Genomic DNA, 20,591 nt, shown 5'->3' with positions numbered 1-20,591 from the left:
GCAATAAGTGGTGCACAGTTAGTCCCCATTGGAATTCCAATAACTTGACGATATACGGAATCTCCAAAGCGAACAAAAATGTTATCAAGTAAAAATTCAAGTGCATAAATAGTATCAAAGCATGTCCAATTGACATAGTTCTTTTGTTTATTGCTACTAAAAAATGATCTAAAAGAGTTTGAACATATGTACTCGCATTCCGACTTTTTAAATGCCCAGTTAATTAGGGATGTGAATTTTTTCTTAATAAGAATATGAGGCAAAGTGGTATATAGGGTAGAAAAATCAAAACTTTGAACAGATTCAAAATCACCAATATATGCATGCAATTTATCAAGTACTTCCAACGAGTTTTTGACACTCCAAAAGTAATTAATTCCACTATTTTCAAAGGCCTTATTTGAACAATTTATTATCAGGTTTTTTATTGTACCAAGTGTACTAGTAAGTAAAACAGACAATTTAGTAGTTGAACAATGGCTGGAAGATGAAATAAATCTATATTTGTAAGGTTTTTTGTGTAGCTTCGGAAGCCAGTACATAGTTGGGACTTTCATTGTGTTTGGTTCTGCTTGTAAAGAAGTAGCTAAAAGTTTATGTTTGTTATAGATGTCGTTTTCTGAAAATGAAGTCAGTTGGAATGTTGGTATACTTTTTCCTAACCTGCAGATTGACATAAACTCCCTTTGACCTATATGACAAAAGTTTATGAGTTTTGCATTATAGAATAACTTAAACTTAAGGAAATATTTCATTTCTATGAGAAAATGAAATGCATTTGTTTTTCTATTAAGATCTTCTGATGTAACTGTTAACTTTAGTGCCAACTCCCCTCCATTGACTTTCTGTATGAATATGTACTATATTATGATGGTACAAAGTTGTACAATCCTTACAATGAATAGTCAATGATATCTACTTGGTAATCAAATCATAGTCAAGCAAAACTTAAACAAAAGTCTACATTCTTTCATTGTTTTTAAATGAAAACTGGAAACCTTCCATATATAGATAGTGTAAATATAATATGATTTTCTTTATCTCAACTTTCAAAGTTATCATCGAAAGTCATCAGTATTGTATTAATTTTTCTATTTAACATATTATATTGAAAAAATCTGATTAAAGCCAAAAATTTTAATTATTGTGTCTGGTGTGAAAATAAGTTAGAGAATGTGGAATTCATAACAATTGTGTGAATAAACTTATCAGATTTAGCCTTTATTCTAGTTGGAAAACTGTTTTTCTTTTTCTGTGCCATAAGGAAGCACAGAATGTAGTGAGAATTGTTTATACTGATAACATTGTGTTTCTATGAATTTCAAATTTTTGTCATATTACTGTGTAACCATATGAAAGTTAATAAAATAAAATAAAATGTGTTTGAGGACTTGAATCCCCCCCCCCCCCGCTCAAACTTTGCAATTTTTTTTCAAGATAAAAAGGGACATAACTCAAGAAGGGTTAATGACTCTCTGGTTCGTCTAGAAAAACTGGTACACTGGGTAAAAATGTGTTGGCTGATCAGAAGAGTAATGTTTTGAGAAACCACTTATTTCTGACTGAGATTGAGAACATTTGAGCTGTCTGATCTCCTTTAAGTAACCTAATTACATAACACATTCTTCATGTAAATCAGAGTTAATTACCACCTAATTTATTATCTGATAAAACTTTACTTATTGAACTGGTTACTTAAGCTTTTTGGTCTTCAGATGTTAATGTCTGGCTTACAAAACACAGAAATGTGGTGCCTGCTATTCTCATTATCGTCAATAGAATATCGGTATGATAAAATAGAATTATATAATGCAATAACATGCACAGAATTTGATGTTTTGACAAACTTGTCACAACTTGGATAAGAGTTTCGGATCAACAACATGATTATCAGCGTTCAGATTCCCATGAAGGTATCGAATGTTTTACCACCAAGGAGAATTCAAATCTTAAGTTTTGAATAGAAATCTTGTCTAAAATTAGATTAGAAAGGAACTTTATCAGTTCTTTAACTTTTGAATTAGGTTTTGGACTTACAAATACTTTGAGGTAGAGCATCACCGAAGACATATTAGTTGTTGAAATATACATCTGATAATGTTAATGTTATTCCATTAATGAACTACTTGACTCTGATTGTTTTCATTTACTTGAACAATATGAAACATAAATCAGCTCATTAGGTTACTGAGACTTGTTGGCAGAGTTACAGAGATTATCGGTACCTTCAAAATTACATACTTTATTTCTAATGCACAATTTACTTATGTATAAAGATCAATCAGTAAATCAAATACTGCAAAAAAGTCATGACTTAGCATTGATATCCGCTGAATATGCCAATTATTCATGATATCTATGGCAACTGTCTTATAAGATGATGCAATACTATTGGCTCTTGTGACAAATATGTGACTCCATGACACAAGCATGTATTATATAATATGCAGTAGCACATATGTTAATTGAAGACAGATGTTTATGTTACAAAAACATTTCTCTCTGTAGTTTAAACTATGATAATTTGATATAATCTAGCTCTATCTCCATGTAACTAGGACATCAAAGCTTAGATTAGCACCAATATGTCAATTGCCAGAAAAAATGCAGACAAATATGAGAATAATTGTACAGACCTATAAAACTGTGTCTGTGGTGATTGGTGTTATAGCCATGTCTGGCATATATAGGAGACAATTTACTTCAGAGATGACATTTACAAAAGTTGAAACAATCAACAAATCCTCTTATTCAACGTTAACTTCAAGAGAGCAAACAATACCAATACCAAAGAAAAACTCAAACTTATAAATCTAAGTAAAAAAAAAGGCCATGGCAAAAAACGACCAAAAGACAAACAAGTCCACAAAACAAAACATAGACACTATAGACTAAACATGAACCCCTTCAAAAAGGGGAATGATCTCAGTAGTATAAGATAGGTTGATGACCAGAGATAATATGTTACGGAATTCTCATGCAATTATTCCAATTAAACAAATTATTCAGCGTATTAAAAACTTGCAATATCCTTTTCTATATAAGACTGGTATAAAAATAATAGAGCCTAGCCTGGCCACATCATAAGTGATAACCAAGAGTTTGTATCTAAGTCCTTTAGCTCTTCCCCTTGATAGTCAGGATAAACTGTTAGTGAGTGCAACGACTGCTAAAACTATTTCGCTAACATTGACACAGAATGCTAACAATGTCAGATTCTAAAAATTATATCAGAATTCCTCATTTAATGGCATTATGTTTAGTAACTTTTTATCTTAATCAGAAATGATAATTCTTATGGTATAACACTGTCACAGCAAATAGTCTACAGAGTTTACAAGAACATTTCATACTTGTAAATTAAAAAGACATTTGATCCAGAGAAAAGCCCCATGAGTTCACTTTAGTCAAATGGTTACTGTTATTATAATGCAGTTTGCCAATAACTAAACACCATGGGTTAACTGTTTCTGCACTTCATTTTAGTAGAAGTGGATAAAATTGTTTGCACTATTAGAAGTTTCTACCCTTGGGATAACTTGTTACATAATTTCTAATCAGAACATCAAAGAATTCCATCACCAAGTTATATAGACAAACAATAATTTCATTATTTTTATAACCCAGTCAACAAATTGTTAACAAAATAAATATCTTGTATAACTTAACCCAGTCTAGATTGCAAAGCAACTCAGAACTACCTAAACCCCCCATGGCTTAAAAGCAGTCTTAGCATGTTACATGTTACATCAGAAATAGAGGATGATTGTAGTGAATACCATTTCATAGATGACTGTGACCATGAGTGAATCGCCAATTAGTGATAACAATATCATATACCCCTAGCAAACTGGAGTTCCAAACCCTTTGAAAACAAAAATTAAGAGTAAAGACTATTAAAGTTGAGATTTCATCAAAGTTTGACTATTGGGAATACTTTTATTTATGAAGGTACACATTTTTTCGTGTGAATTTTATTTTTGCGGATATTTGATTTCATTGTTTTGTTAAAGTCTGCACACAAAAGTATATAACTAAACATAGGCAAAATTTGTACTTTGTCTAACATTGAAATTCATGTTAAATTATATATAACCCCTAAAATTAGCCTGCCACCAATAATAATCAATCCACATTTCAGAGACACCCTCATCATTGGCCTGATACCATACCAGCATAATTCTGACAATTTACCGTGTTTTCAAAAACAGAGCAATCTGACCTTCTAGGCCATCATGAAATTCAGCAGACTCATGAGGTTATGTTTGGTGACTGTTTTTCTGCAAAAATTTTACGTTCCTTATACTTTTTTTGTTCTTTTGAAATTGCTATGCTTCTGGAGTTCTTATCTTTAAAGAAGTCAACATGATATAATTAAGTTCACATTCAAACTCAACAGTATGTACTTGGGTTAATATGCTTTGCTCAGCAAGTATTTAATTAGAATTAAGACATCAATAAGGCTTATTTTTTTTTCCTTTTACAAGATTAGATCAAATTATCAAAATGCAAAATCTCAGTCACTCAGTAAACCTGTTCACTAAGAAGACACCTGTTTTAAGACATGCCTTTTAATATGTAATGATAGATTTTTCATGATGAAGTATGCGTTTTAAAAACATCAAATCAAATCTATCATGACAGATATACACTTTAGTGATCATTAAATGGAAAGGCACCTGTATTTCATATCAAGCCAACCGCTACTGGTAGATATCCACCAATGATTTTTCAAACAAAATCATATCACTTATTTTCTTCCTTCCAAAAAACCTTTCTGTACTTGTTTTAAATAAGAAATGTATCAAAATTGCTAGGGGGCTCATAAAAAATATCTTTATTATTTCCAAGGGACCATACAACCCATAGTTCATTTCTGACCATCTTTGCAAAATGAAGCACAACTTATACTAAATCTGAGTTCAGGCAACCCTTACTGACCATCTTTGCAAAGTGAAGCACAAACTATGCTAGATTTGAGATCAGACAACCCTTACTGGCCATCTTCAGAAAATGAAGCACAAACTACCGGTATACTAAATCACATTTCAGGCTACCTTCACTGAGCATCTTTCCAAAATGAAGCACAAACTATGCTAAATCTGATATCATGCAACTGAACTTACCATCTTTATAAAATGAAGCACAAGTTATGCTAAATCTTGATTTCCTGAAACCCTTAATGATTGTTCTTGGAAAATGAAGCACTAACTATGCTATATTTGAGTGTTTGCAACTGAACTTACCATCTTTATAAAATGAAGCACAGGCTATGCTATCCCTGAGATCATAAGTGAGAACAGTCTCTAAAGTGAGCAGTAGAGCTAGATACAGATTCATCTTCCAAATGGAAAATTCTTGGAATATCTTTGGCGCCATCGTTACTGTTCTTTTCGAAATTTTCTTTTTTTCTGTCTTGTTTGTAACCTGGAATGATGAAAATAAATCTTTAAGTAATCATGTTTTAGAACACGAAAAACAGTTTATTATTCAACATGAGATGTTTCTCATTACAGAGAAATCATTTCACTAAAATATCAAAAGTTTTAGCATGTAAAAACAATGCAAATGTTCAACAGTTAAACCTGAATAAATGTCACAAATATCATAAAGTGATAAATACTGTAGCCCAACTAGGTAATCCTAACTTAAGTAGGGGTGGTCATCACATGGACAATTATTATTATCAGATATGACAGAACTGACAAAATACCATTGCTGTATGTCTTGGATTTCTTCACATATGGATTGTAATACAAAATTAAAGCAGGGCAGAAAATAAACAAGCAAGCAAACAGATTAAAATGCAGCAAATTCAAATAAAACTTAATCAACTCACTGTATGCTAATCGCTTTTATGGATTGACTTTCATCAAAAACTCTAAAGTTGAAAAAAATTAAAGCCAAGGATGTTACACAAAATTCATTCTGTAAGCAATGTATGTTTAGTTCATTTCAAATCAAAATTAGAATATTCTTATTTGGCTATAGTATGCACATTTCTGGATTAAAATTCCAAGGACTGCTTAAAAATTTATGAAAGCCAAAGTAGGACAAATACAGGGGAAGCTGTACAACAAAATCAAATTGACAAATATCCAAAATCATTTACATACATCAGTGTTCAAATGAGTTTACAATCCTAGTTTCTTAACTGCAAAAGCTTATAAAGCTGTAAATCTTTAGCAATGCATGCCAAAGAAAAACCACTGACTGCCCTGTGGATGATAGTCTCTGCCACTCAGAGTCCAAGTAGTTGTATCAAATCAAATAAAACTAATGCCATTTTGAATGGACATTATAAACAAAACTATCTTAACCTTATTTCACTGTGAGTAACAAACTAAAAACACACTGAGGAATTCTGTACCTTCAGTAGGACATACCAACCACAAGTACTTAATAAACAGTGTATAAATTAAAACAATGATTTTCAATGTCAATGTGCACACGTGTACATTAATCAACATACCTTAGTACGATAAGTCTTTGCGTAGAATACCTAATTGTCTCCTATAGTAAAGTGATGAACATCAAATGTCCTACACATTTCTCATTTCCTACGCATGAAAATGTTGTCATTCATGGAAAAAAGGTCAAGTGAGTTAAGAAGAACGAAATAATATTGTCACCAGACAATACATGTACATGTATCGTACGGTAAGAGACAAGATGGCAGATAGAAAGTACTCAGTTCCTCTGTAACAATATACAATATTCCTTAATTAGTCAGGACAATTGTTAGAAACAATTATACACCACCACCGCACCAGTTTTATCACCAGATAAAGATCAAATTAAGTGCACTCTGTCTATACATAAATTTTAAAGATGACTTGCTGCCATACTGTTTTGTTCTTCCTGTCATATTTTTACAAGGATAATACCATTCTTTCTAATTTCATCTGAGTACCAAGTACCTTGCACTTCCTATATACTTCAACACTTACATGACATTTGACATCACCAATTATAGAAACAATCACTTCAAACTTTGGAGAGTTAGTCTTAGACATAAGTACTGGTACCTTACACACAAAACTATGACTGGAATGACTGGTACCTCACACCATAACTATTACTGGTATGACTGGTATGACAGGCTATGAATGTCACAGCAACTTACATCTCAAGGTCATAGAACCATAGATAGGTTACCAAATATTCCCCTACACAACAAGAATACACTTGCCAGTGAAAAGATGCCAAAAATAATGTCATGAAAAGTAGGTCTTACATCAGAGCAGAAACCAAGGTTCAAAGACAAATATATCACCAAACTTTTTTAGATTTTGATATTCTGATAACATTATAAGAAACTGGCAATGTTGACAGGTTTAATAGCAGAGATAACAGGGGAATATTTAACAAGAAAATTATTAAAAGCCATTTTTCATGAAATTTTGATGTTATAAGTTTTAGTAAATCATATTAGAAGTAGATAAAAATCTGACAGGTATAGTCTTAAAATGCTTATTACCTGTTTAAAGTGATGTAATTTCTCACCTGTAGGTCAATAAGTGCCAAAGTTGAAGACAAGTCCATAATTAAATACCACAAGAGTGTGTTAGATTACCACTAGGGTGTGTTAGATTATCCTATAGTTGATTTTAACTCAACTGTTGCATGCAAATTTCTCATAATCTGATAATATTTTTTGAAATATGATGACAAGTTTGTAAATGAGTTCAGTTGAGCTGAGTGGGAGCTTTAGAAAAATTGTGTCAGTAATCTAAAATCTCCCTCTTAAATTATTTCGCTGTCATTTTTTTGTCAAAAAGTTGTAAAAAAAATGAAACGATAAACAAACTAAGATGATAATGAAAGTACACTATATGTTTACATAAATGTTAGTATTGTTTGAATGAATATTATATGTTGGATTCACAAAAGATGTCACTCAAAAACCTTCATTATACGATTAAGTGAAATTTTCTCATATTTAATGAATATTAAACTTAAGAGTATGTTAATAATTATTTATCAATTTTCCAGTTTTAAAATTTTATATGCTAAATAATTTTACGACACAGTAAAAGAAACATAAAATTTAAATGCTTATGAAATGATTAAATGTGGAAAGTAGATTATTAGTATTTACACCTGGTTAATATGACTGCTGCAGTTTATGGAGTCAGGTGTTTCATACTTAAAATTTGCAATATGCCAAAAAAATATTAACTTCTTGTATGATTATTCATAAAAAATGACTTTTCCTTAAAAAATATTATATGAAATGAAATTAAAACACCACTTAAACAGAAATTTTAGCATGTTTTAAGAATTCTGTTTGTATGAATGACCATAAATGTCAAAATACCATTATAATTAAGTATGGCTCCACCTAAGAATCATGCAGAGGGTGATACAGTGATAGTTGTTGAATTGACTTTTTCAGGCTTCATATGTTCTATTTTGACAGAAACTAAAAAAAATCTCAATGTTCAATAAACTAATTCTGTTGTGAAGACATCTTACGAAAGGTACAGCAGGACACTTTCATTGATGTAATTCCTTTAGCTTTCTCAATACATTCATCAAGCTAGCAAGAGGTATGTTCTTTCTCCATGCCATTATGGGAAAACTTAGCCACTATATGCAAAACAAGAGTGCACACACTGAAATGTCTCATCTTCTTTACTAACCATTGATAGTATGTTGATAACTTGATAGTCCTAAATATAAACTTTACTACACCTATCACATAATCTTAATAGTATCCAAGAAAATCAGGTTGAGGTCAGATGAACCAAAGGATATATGCATGGACACCTAACAATCATCCCATACGCCAAATATAGGTGACCTATTGCTTATAGTTTCTAAGAAACAGACTGAACCTAGAAAACTAAACATTGACCAATGAACCCTGAAAATGAGGTCAAGGTAAAATGTACAATGCCACACAGACATGTACACCTTACAATCAATCTATGCATTAAATAGTTGACCTATTGCTTATAGTATCTAAAAAACAAACTAAACCATGAAAACTTTACATTGACCAATGAGCCATGGCCATGAAAATGAGGTCAAGGTCAAATAAAACCAGCGAGAATAACATGAACTTCATAAAATAATTCCACCAAATCAGTTCAATGAGTGCATATAGTAGTAGAAAAAAAGACCAAAACTTAAAAACATAACACTGTCGACTGAACAATGAAAATGAGGTCAAGGTCAGATGACACCTGTCAATTGGACATGTACACCTTACAATCATTCCATACACTAAACATAGTAGACGTTTCGCTTTTAGTATCTGATATGTGGACTTGTCTTTTTGTCTATAGTTAGTTGTCTCAATAGCAATCATATCACTTCTCTACATTTTTATTTTGTCCTACATATCTATGAGATCACCCTTAACTAGCTATGTGTTTCACCACATTGAAGAGTGCACCATAAGTGTATGATATTTGTTAGCACACAATCCAGAGGTGGTGTACTGGATCTTTTAACAATTCATGAAATATCCTAATTTTGTCATTTGGCTATATTTATAAATACATCTTCTTTATTTCATTTGGTTCATTAGGAAATTTTACAAAGATTAAAACAATCTATCAATCATCAATTATGATTCGTATTGCCTGTATTTCTTGCTACAAGGATGTTAAGGAAAAGACAATCAATCGTGTTACAACAACTGACTTTGACTTTACATATAGACTTTTTTAAAAGGAGGACTAGTTGTTCACTTAAATTTCACAAAACACTTTGATTTACAATTTTATTTTACTCTGGCAACTAAAAGGCATTTCAAATTTCTATAAAATAATAAACTGACCTGCCTCCCCTTTTTTCCGACCATATTCACATCTTCTCCCACACATAACTTATGGATTTTATACCCCTTAATTGACCACAATCTGGATTTTCTAATAATAAGATATAACGTTTTACCTACCTATGTCGTCATCGTACATGTATAATATCCAAACGAAATCTTAGTCTTCCTCATACTTCAAAACATGATTAATATCTATATCCTTGTCCTCAATATTGTAGATTTTTTATATCTATATCTATATGTAATATCCTCCTGAGAATTAAACTTGATTTTCTGTCCTCATTTCCTTTTCCTGTAAAAAAAAATAAATTTCACTGATTAGTCTATTTTCTATAAGTCATTAAATTATTTTAAAATGCAATTGTGTATTCATAATCAGTTTTCTATAAATCTTATTGCATGAATCTTTTAAACATTTGAAACAGCTAACTTGTATACATTATAGTATATTTTTAATAACATGTTTATGCAAATCTACAACGTAAGGTTAAAATTCAAGTCCTGTAACTATATATCTTTCATACTTTCATATTGTATTTTTACTTACTCATTTTTCATTTATTAAATAATTGCTAACAATTATGAAGGATTGTCAAAATGAACAACAGTCAATTGTCCAAATCTTAATTTTGCAACGAAAAAATTGACCAAAAACTTAATATTGTTAGGACCAAATGACTGCTTTTGAGACTGTTTTAATGTAGTATTCTAAAACCAATGGAGGGATACACAATAAGGAGCCAAATTTAAAGACATCTATATTTTAAAAGGGTGGCAAGTCTATAAAAATTGTCCTCTGCCAGGGTTCAAGTTTCCATTATAAATTTTTAATGACTACTCATTGATATTTGACACACGCTTAATAAACTATGAAGTTATTAGATTGTATCAAGTTTTATTGAAAAAAATAATAATGCAAATATATATTACTAGTCAGTCAAAAGGCGAATACAGTGCATAATAAGTTACATATTCACAACAAATTATGTTTGTCAGGGAACTACAATTTTTTTTATGACTATAAAAGGAAAATAATGAAAAATAAACAATTTGTCTGAAACAGAGGAACATTAGAAGTGGGTGGTCTACCAAGGTATAATGTACTAAAGGTATGAGTATATAAGAGATGTGGTTTGATTACCAATGAGACAACTTTCCATCAGATACCAAATAACATAGAAATTAAAAACTATAGGTCACTGTACAGCCTTTGACAATGATCAAACCCATGATAAAAAGCCAAGAAATAGCAAATGTAAAATTTTTCAACATAGAAAACTAATGTCCTGATAAACAAAAAACAAATATAATATAAAGCAACAACTGACAATCCACTGAAATACAGGCTCCCGATTTTGGACAGGCACATACTGAACATGTCTCTGTTGAACATATTTGCTAGTAGTCTGAAATAAGATGGATTCATTTATTTTCATTGGTACTGATTTTCCTGGAATGAGGAAAACTTTCATTTTCATGCTTATTTCATAGCTTTGGCACAATTTGCATATATTCCTTTAATACCAAATTTGTAATTTGTTGAACACTTCAATTCCTGGTTCCCCAACTTCCACAAAATCCATGAACATTGGTACCCAACAAATAGTAATGAATCCACAGTACCAGCCTTCCATTTTTCAACTTATGTCTTGAAGAAAGAACAGAAGTGTAGTTCATAGAATAAAGGAATAAAAACATAAACAGGTGTCAGAACTCATGAATTTGTTAATATTTTTCTTTAAAGATTTTAAATCACAAATGTATATCTAATATCAGCAACAACTAGCAATGAAAAATATACATGTTTCATTATCCTTAAATTCCACTGCATCAGTAAAGATAGTCATAATGTATTGCTATAATGAGGAGCTCAAAAATACATTTACATTACGTGCAAAACATCAACTTTATCCTAGCAACAATGAAGTCTGTAAAAGATTCCAACAATATTCTGTAGCAAATTTTGTTAATACCTTGGTATGTACAGTTGAACATGAAATGAGGCGTAATTTTAGACCTCATATCGAATATCACATGTAGTAAATTTCACAAATTTATTATAATTCATGATAACACATTTTTCCATCAATGCCAAATAGCCTAACTCTCCCTGACCTATCATACATTAGGACAATGTAATTATGTGTTAAGGTCACCGTTTAAGTGTGATGTGACAAATATGCACATGCTGATGCATCAAATATACATACTATATGTTAATCCACACAACAGATGTACTCTAATCCTGGGAAAATTGATTTATAGAAAATTCAAATCTCCCTTACGCAGAAATTCATTAATGTAAATTAGTCCTAATATAATTAGAGGATCCCGATTTAAACATGCTATCGTAAATTCATAAAGTTAAATTAAGTATAATAAAGAGTTGCACGATAGAGTGGGTTTTTCAATCTTTCTAAAGGATGTTTACACCTACATATACATCTTATGATATTTCATCTTTAAAACTATTGAGTAAAATAACACAATGCAAACAATGCAACACGCACAAAAAAAACCCCAAAAAATGAAAAATTTATACTCAAGAGTGCACTTTCAATTTCTTTTTCCCTAACTAGGATTTTTCACAAAACAAAAGGTCTCTTAAACATTATCATTTTACAAACAGATCAAAATTTTTCAAACAATATTGCAGATTAATAAGCCAACATAAGTAGATGGGGCTATATAAGTCAATGATTTTGCAATGCATATCTCAAAAATCAGTCAGATAAATCATCAAAAATGGTGCAAAAGAATTTTTTGACGTGATAGAAGAGCCGGTGCTAGTCATGCTAGCTTGGTTGAATTCTGTCAAGCAGTTCTCAAGAAGTACCAAAAAAAAAAAAAGTTACATAGACCAAGTCAAACCTGATGCAAATGGACAGAAGAATTCACTATGTATCACCCCATTAAGAACTCAGATCAAACAACTTCATTGACATTGTATATCTAGTAAATATAGGAATTTTCATCTAAATATAGGCAACTTATCCATCAATGTTGTGTTTTACTAGGTCCAAACAAAATGTTTCATTACTGATCATTGGAATTTCAGGAACTGTGTGTATAACAAAATAGGTGACAAATATTTGACATCAGTAACATATGTTTACAGTTTTTGTGAGATTTTTTTAACATCGGTTTGATAAAAATAGCTGATTATACCATTACCGTTGACCTTCTCTGTCAATGAAATGTAATGTGAGAACTTTCTCTCTCTTGATAATTCAGTTATTTGTGTGTGGTATTTTTTTCAAAAACTGTCAAAATTCTTATCTCATAACATATGTAATAGCAATTTTTCTTGAACAGCATAGCTTATATCTACAGGGGTATAATCCCATGGTTAACATGGTGTAATGCTCTTTGGAATCCCTGATGACATATAAGTTAATAAAAAAAAATGATTTGTTTAACATGCTGTTGTCGACACTGTAGAAGAATCTGTGCAAGTTTGGTTAAAATCTGTCAAGCCATTTTCATGACGAAATGCGACAACATTTAGGTTTATAAAAACTTGTATAAAAGGCTCACAAACATGTTTGACCCTGACAAATTCTCTAAGCTCCTGTCCAAAGTCTGGAGCCAAATTGTCATTTGTTACTGTCCGACAGATTTTGTTTTGGTTAATTGTTTTGTCATAACTCAGGGCGTTAGTTTAACCTTTTTTACATTCTATAATTTTGGAGCCATTTAAAGCTAACTATATAGTATAAGTTTTGCTCATTGTTGAAGGATGTACATGCCTTTTAATTGCTTACATCTATGGATAGTTGTTTCATAGGCAATCATACCACCTCTCCTTATTTCTATATTGATTTACTAATGTCTGCAATGTATTTCAAACTTAGATATTACCGTCACGAAACTCAATTTGCAACAATAAAATAAATCAATGATGTCCACATGTATAAAATATAATACAAATATTCATTAAATATTACAAAATCATAGATTATGTCCAAAAAATATCTAATGAATGTGAGCATTCTGTAAACAAGAATATCATTATAATTTACTTGCCCATATTTAGACCCTCCCATCAAATATTCAACAAACCAATCCAAAATTACAAATCAGAAAACAAGTCTTAACACTTCAGAAGTCAAGCTAGCAAGGTGGGGTATAATTAACAAGCTAGCAGTACCTTTAAAAAGCTAGAGGTACCAGAAGGCTGAAAGGATGATAATTTCATACATTATGGGGTAGATTTAGAGGTACAGGAACAAGAAGGCTGAAAGGATGTTAATATCATACATTACAGGGTAGATTTACCTGAATCATTAAAACAGGTGGGAATTCATTACATAAAGGCAATCAATCTATCAAAATGTCACCTTTATATATAGTGACACCTACCTTAAAGGTAGTCACATTCAAATAAAGGGCTAGGGGACATTGGATTTAATATTAGAAGTGTGTTATAGATTAGGAATTACATCAAAAGACATAAACCGATTATTATCATCATTATCCACTTATCTAATACCATTACATCAGGTTTGTCCTGAAGGAGCTACTCAACAACATCTGACCATGACTTACAACACTTCAACAATTTAAATTTTGTCTTTCCTTTGGACATTTCTTTGATTTAGATGAGGGCAGATGGTTTTCTTATATATATTTCACTGATACTTCTTTTCATATATTGAAATTGGAAAATTAATCTATTTTCTCTATTTTAGGACAGATGAAACTTTAAACAGGTGGAGTTATTATCACAATGACAATAAAATCAAATAATGCACAAAAAAATACATTCAAAATCTGGCAGAAAACTAGTTTAACAATACAATAAAAATATCTTTTAGATTTAGATATATCAAAAACTATGTTTACGTTCAATTGTAAAACATGTCTATGAATTTCGTATTATTAATAAATTCTGTGAATCAGATAAAATTTGTTTATAGTAGCTTTTGATCTTTCTACTCAGTACAAAGACATAAATATATAATTTTTCTTTGAATATAATGGTTCTTGGTAAGTTAAATGCACAAAAAGCACATAAGAACAAAAACGCATATATTTTAACCTGTAAACCACAAAAGTTGATATTGGAGGTAATATAAACAGACTTATCCTTTAATCATCATAGATTTACACAGGAAGTAAAAATGTAATCAAATCATCTTCAAATGATAGTAACCCTTTTCATCATTTAAGGTTAAATTATCTGAACTATTGCCAACTTAATGTAAAAGAAAACAGATGCAGAATACTATGTGTGAGAGTTTGGTGACGGCATCCCCCTTTTTGACACAGAAAATTAAAAAGAATTGCATCATTTCAAGAATTGCACTTCCTAAATGAAAACAAGTTTGTGACAAAACCATCCCTGTTTATATAATTTCTGGGTATAAGACGGAAAAGATAATTGATCGTAATCTTTTGACTAAAATCTAAAATACTTAGAATTAACAAATAACAACACATTTCAGTCTAGAGTAAACAATACACATATCAAAAACATATTACCCTTCAAAACCTTACATAACTTTTATAATCTGCCATTTAAACTTCAATTATGGATAAAATTAATCAATCAACTTAAAGGTACATTTGAAGTGAATTTCACATCATTTTGTGGTCTGCTGATAGGTTTAATTGACTTTATAAATGTCACGATGTGCAATGATAGAGGCAATCCTAAAAATTGTAAGCATGATAATAAGTGGTCTTTTGCACTTTCCCACAAAATCATGAATCACATAGTTCGGACTATATATTGATTAAAAATTAATTCTGTTCATTCATTAAAAGGTGATTTTTGTTTTAGCTACAGTAATGAAAATGAAATTATTAAAAATATCAAGCAGTGCAAAGATTAATGTACATAATTATTGAAGTTTAAATGGCAGATTATAAAAGTTATGTAAGGTTTTGAAGGGTAATATGTTTTTGATATGTGTAATTAATGTTATGCTCTTAATGGGCCCTTTAATTTGGAAAATAAAAAAAAATATTGTAATGTACATTAAAAATAAATGTTTTCAAATCTTGATAACCACGAAAACACATGTATACTAATCTAACAAATGTATAGTAGATGATTTAATAACAATTGGTATACTAAAGATAATAAAATAATAATGATACATAAATATGTTCCTACTCACATTAGGTACAATACCAGTAATTAATCCCTTAATGAACTGACCAACAATCTTAATTACATGTTACTAATAGAAGTACAAATTTATGATGTAACTAGCTTGTTATCAAAATACTGATAAAATTTGGCATGTACCAAACCTATCAAGTAAGTATGCTGATATCATCCTACATCTCTAACGAACAAACAGCAGAAAAACTGCAAAACAAAAAACTGCAAAACAAAAATCAACTTACAACACACCGAATTATTACTATTTAATTCCAGATTAAAAATGTGCACAGTTTTCATAAAGTTCTTTTCAAGTTATAATTTGTATAAAAGGGTACCTATTTAATCTGCTATATCAGTGGTCTTTTAACCAGAGGATTAAACTAAGTACCAATGAAAGAATTTTGTCACCTCCTTCTAAAAGGTGTCATTCATAACAATCGCTAAAGCTTACTGGATCTTAAACACTTTCTCTAATAAGGGATTAATGGCTATTATAGGTGGGCACAAAAGATCGCTGCCATGTTTGAGATTCACAGTGTGTGCCATTATATTTAATCTGCTAATTTACACAACAGTGATAACCCTGCAAACTTTGTGTTTTGACCATCAGGAGAAAAAGGTTCTAATCGATTATACAGAAAACAGATGGCCAATAGAAATCCATTTTGTATAGTCACTGTCAATCTTCTTAAAAAAAAAAATACAAACAAGCTGACAGACGATTTCTTAATGAAAACTTTCTATCCTTATTCGCAATGTTTTTATGTTAAAGCTGAATTTTAAATATCTAAAACAACTATCCTTTCTCATTGAAATCACAAAACATCTAACCAATTGTTAGGAAAAATGTAAACAGCTGCACTGCATAATATAAATCATAACAATACAACAACAAGATGAGAACAGAAAAAAGTATAGGTTTTTTGGTGCATTATATAACTTTAATTAATTTTACTGTAAAGCTATTCATATTTTTGATTTAGTGTCAATTTTTTGACTTGATCACAGTTTTACAAGTGTAATTTCACTGGGAAAAAATAAAAAAGTAGAAATAAGTCATTAACAGCTTCAGCTGTATAAGAAATAAAAATATTATTAAAATTTAATACCTGTCGGCTGTCTCTGTTAATTAATTGTTTTGGCATTCCCTGCTTTTCCAAGAAATATCATCAGTTGAAAAAAATAATTAATTGATAATACATTTATCGAAAATTTGTAACACACTTCATGATGTTTATAATAATAAGGGTATATTAAAACAATTGTACAGTTCATCAATTATTTATATATATGTGTGTATGTATGTTAAAAATACCCTATTACATGTGTGGCAAACTATAACACAACCCTATCAAATATCAACATCTAATTAATACTCTCATAGTGTGTGACGTAAAACATCCAGACAATATAATTATCAGCCTATTACACAAGATTTAGTAAACATGCACAGAATTATTATAGATTATATGTAAATGAAGACAAAATAAAAACAATACTCTACTCACTCCTTATATCAAATAATCAATACACTTGAAAATGGATAAATCTTCCAACACTCGAAATCCTTTTTTACATGGATGAATTAAAACTCCTATGTGACACAAGTTGATTTTGTTTGTTTACAATGTAGTAGAGGCTTTACATTACTTTGAGATTTCACATTTACACTACACACACACGTCTGCCTGCAGGGATACTGGGATGATTGATGTAAAGGGAAGTAATAAGTACAGTACAATCATGATTATCCCTACATGGAGTGTTCAAAACATTGAGTACATATTTATTGATTTTTTTGTTGTAATAAATTAGGAATGTTTAAATTCAAATTAAATAAATATCAATAACAGAACCTGTTCAGATTCTATATTTCTCAAATACCAGGCTAATTTTACATATGAAGACAATCGGCCTTGAAACATTAGCACACAGTGACACTGAAAATATTGTATATATTTAAAATCTAACTTTAGGATAGTAATATAATTCTATTCCTATTGTATTCACCTAATAATAAATTTAGAATTTTGTTACATAATTTTCTTGAATGTTTGAAAGCGTACTTAAAACGTGGACTGCAAAGAAGACCCTAACATGAACTGTCACAAAAAAAAAATATTTACATTAATATGGAAGCAGAGTCACAGGAGATTTTGTTGTACAGTTTGATTTTAGGATAACCATGTTTATATACATTGATAAAACAAGGGAACTGTAAAAACATTTCACTTTTATCATAACTGTCACTGAGTTGAATAGCTTGAAAATCACTGACAGTGGATTAGCTATAAAAAAATGAAGTGAAATACAAAAATTTGAAGAGACCAGAATAGAATCACAATGTCACCTGTCCATGTATCAGAAGGGATTTTATGGCAGAGGGTATGGGTCTGAAATAAATGATGTAAAATCCTGTATACTGATCTTGGAAAATTAAAATTAAACTAATATTCAGAAAACCAATTTATCCAAGCAACATCTTGACTTTTGAACCAAAAAAAAAAAAAATCTGATGTAAAACAGACTTATGAACTTCAGCACTTATTAGTTTAAGGCCTATTAGTGTATTGCAAAATGGAACTGTATCTTTTTTAACTAAAAAGTCTCTTTGACTAACCCTCTTTCCTATCAGGCATGGGGTAATCGTAATCAGCTGTAATCGATTAAATTTTGCAGTGTAATCCTATGTAATCAGTAATCATGCCATTTCTGATTACAAGTAATTGTAATGTAATCGATTACATTGCAAAAAACAGGTGTAATCATGATTACTTTTAGATTACTTTAAGATTACATTCATATGATTACTTGGTGATTACAAATTTTGTATATATATGAAAATAGTTTTTGATAGACAATATGAAAATAAGAAAAATGTTAAGCCTGAACGAAAAATCTTGAAGTTAGTACTCACTATGATGGGACATTGTTTAATGAGATAAATCATATCATCTTTTTAACAAGTTTTGTATAACAAGTGTTTTATTTTGTTAGCAGTTTACTTGAAGAATTTGTCTGTCCAATGTTTTGTTGTGAGATTGAGCTATTATGATACAAGAATATGCCTAGAAAGCCTTTTTTGTTCCTTGATTGAACACTTCTGATATTAACTACAATTTCGTATAAGTTTGCTTGAAATAATTTGATAAAACTACATTGAAATTCAAAAGCAGAAAACATTTAGCTCCAATTTGACTTTGATGGTTGAAATTCCTATCCTTATCTGCCGCCATAACTTTAGTTCAAGAAGAGACAATTTGAAGTGGACTTATTTCTAATTTTCCCAGTAAGGCTCGCCTGAAGAATTACATGTGGAAATTTTTATTTTTTATTTTTACTATGACTGACTTAGTTATATCTGTGGTTGGACTTAAATGTAGCTAAGCTACTGACTGTAAAGGATTATATCACTAAAATTGAATGAGTAAAGCTGATCCAGTTTTATTACCTCATTCTAACATTCTGCTTAGAAAAAAAACACAAAAAATTGACAGATAAAAAACAAGATTACTGTTTCTACAATAAAACATATCTATTTTAAAATTTAAATAATCCTCTCTAGGTATTTTTAGCATCATCAAGTAAAAGAACAATAAAATATAATCTACGTCTGGTTTAACAAACAATCTGATATCTAAGCTGTAAACTCCTTTATTCTTTGCCTTCACTGATAAAAGGTTACAGTTCTGATGCTAGGGGAGTGAGATAACACTCTTCCTAGTGTAATCAAATCAGAAAAAAATACAACTGCATTTCAAATAAATTTCATCTTATTGGCTTAAATATGCTCTTAAATCTATGCTGATGTTTTGATTGCTTTATAAATTGTTAATTTTATTGCCATATAATAATATGCATTTGTGCAGCAAGAAAATAATGGTTCTAATCATTATCAGGTATCTTTATTAGAAACCTAAGTGGCCATAAACATGTCAACCTTTCAAATTTATAAAGTCAAATAGCAAATGGTTAAATATAATGGTAAATGATAAAGCAAAATATAAATTTTATGTTTTCTGTGTAATAATTGAATCAAATTCGAAGAAAAAAAGTTTCAAAAATATTTGTAAGGCACAAAAATTATTTTTGGTCATAATATGTCGAACATTTATAACAAAATTTTGTGGAAGATCCAACCACCACCTTCCCCTTTTTCATATAATGACACTTTGTATACAAGCCTGAGTTATATGTCCTGTTAGAAACAGCAGTTTTATACCCTACATACCCCTGTTCTGAAGCCTTACATTTCCTAGTACTCACAGTTCCTAAGTTTATCATTATATCACATTAAAAAAAAACAATAGTCCTAAAGTTCTTTCATATCTTACATTCTGATCTCTGTGTATGTAGATAAAATATAACAATTCACCAAGGGAAGTGACTTGTTTCATATCAATATCCTGAAAATTGTTATGAATCAATGGTTTTATAGATATATCAACACATGTACTTAGAAATCACACCTTTATATCAAATAAAACATGTTTACAATTACATAACCCTTTATACAAATAATTTTTCAATAATATATCTTTTCAATAATCAATAAAATTACAATAGTAAGAATAGTTTCTCAGTGCAGAGAATAAGAGATAATGCACAGCAGAACATATTAAATGACAGATCATAGATACTTAAGACTTTTAAAACATCTCAATGTTATGTCCAGAATAAGAC

At 30.1% G+C, this 20,591-nt stretch overlaps 1 protein-coding gene across 10 annotated transcripts in view; it reads right to left on the bottom strand.

The window, feature by feature from the left end:
* LOC139521196 (semaphorin-2A-like) overlaps positions 1-20,591 on the bottom strand; it is a 92,633-nt gene that overhangs the window by 26,900 nt on the left and 45,142 nt on the right. For 3 of the 10 annotated variants that reach the window (XM_071314550.1, XM_071314552.1, XM_071314551.1), the window contains exons 6-7: positions 9,911-10,085; positions 5,247-5,427 (exon numbers count right to left, since the gene is read on the bottom strand). In XM_071314550.1, coding sequence (XP_071170651.1) covers positions 5,247-5,379 — 133 coding nt within the window. In that variant the 5' untranslated portion in view covers positions 5,380-5,427; positions 9,911-10,085. Of the gene's footprint in view, positions 1-5,246; positions 5,428-5,839; positions 5,877-6,472; positions 6,908-6,950; positions 7,170-9,910; positions 10,086-12,003; positions 12,164-15,918; positions 16,263-17,416; positions 17,685-20,242; positions 20,390-20,591 lie in introns of those variants that run through there. The other 7 variants (XM_071314553.1, XM_071314549.1, XM_071314554.1 and 4 more) reach the window with 7 other exon arrangements.

This window comes from Mytilus edulis, chromosome 4 (assembly GCF_963676685.1).
Source record: "Mytilus edulis chromosome 4, xbMytEdul2.2, whole genome shotgun sequence".
Taxonomy (NCBI): Eukaryota; Metazoa; Mollusca; class Bivalvia; order Mytilida; family Mytilidae; genus Mytilus; species Mytilus edulis.
The sequence above is the reverse complement of the archived record's forward strand: the minus strand, read 5'-3'. Positions and strand labels throughout refer to the sequence as shown.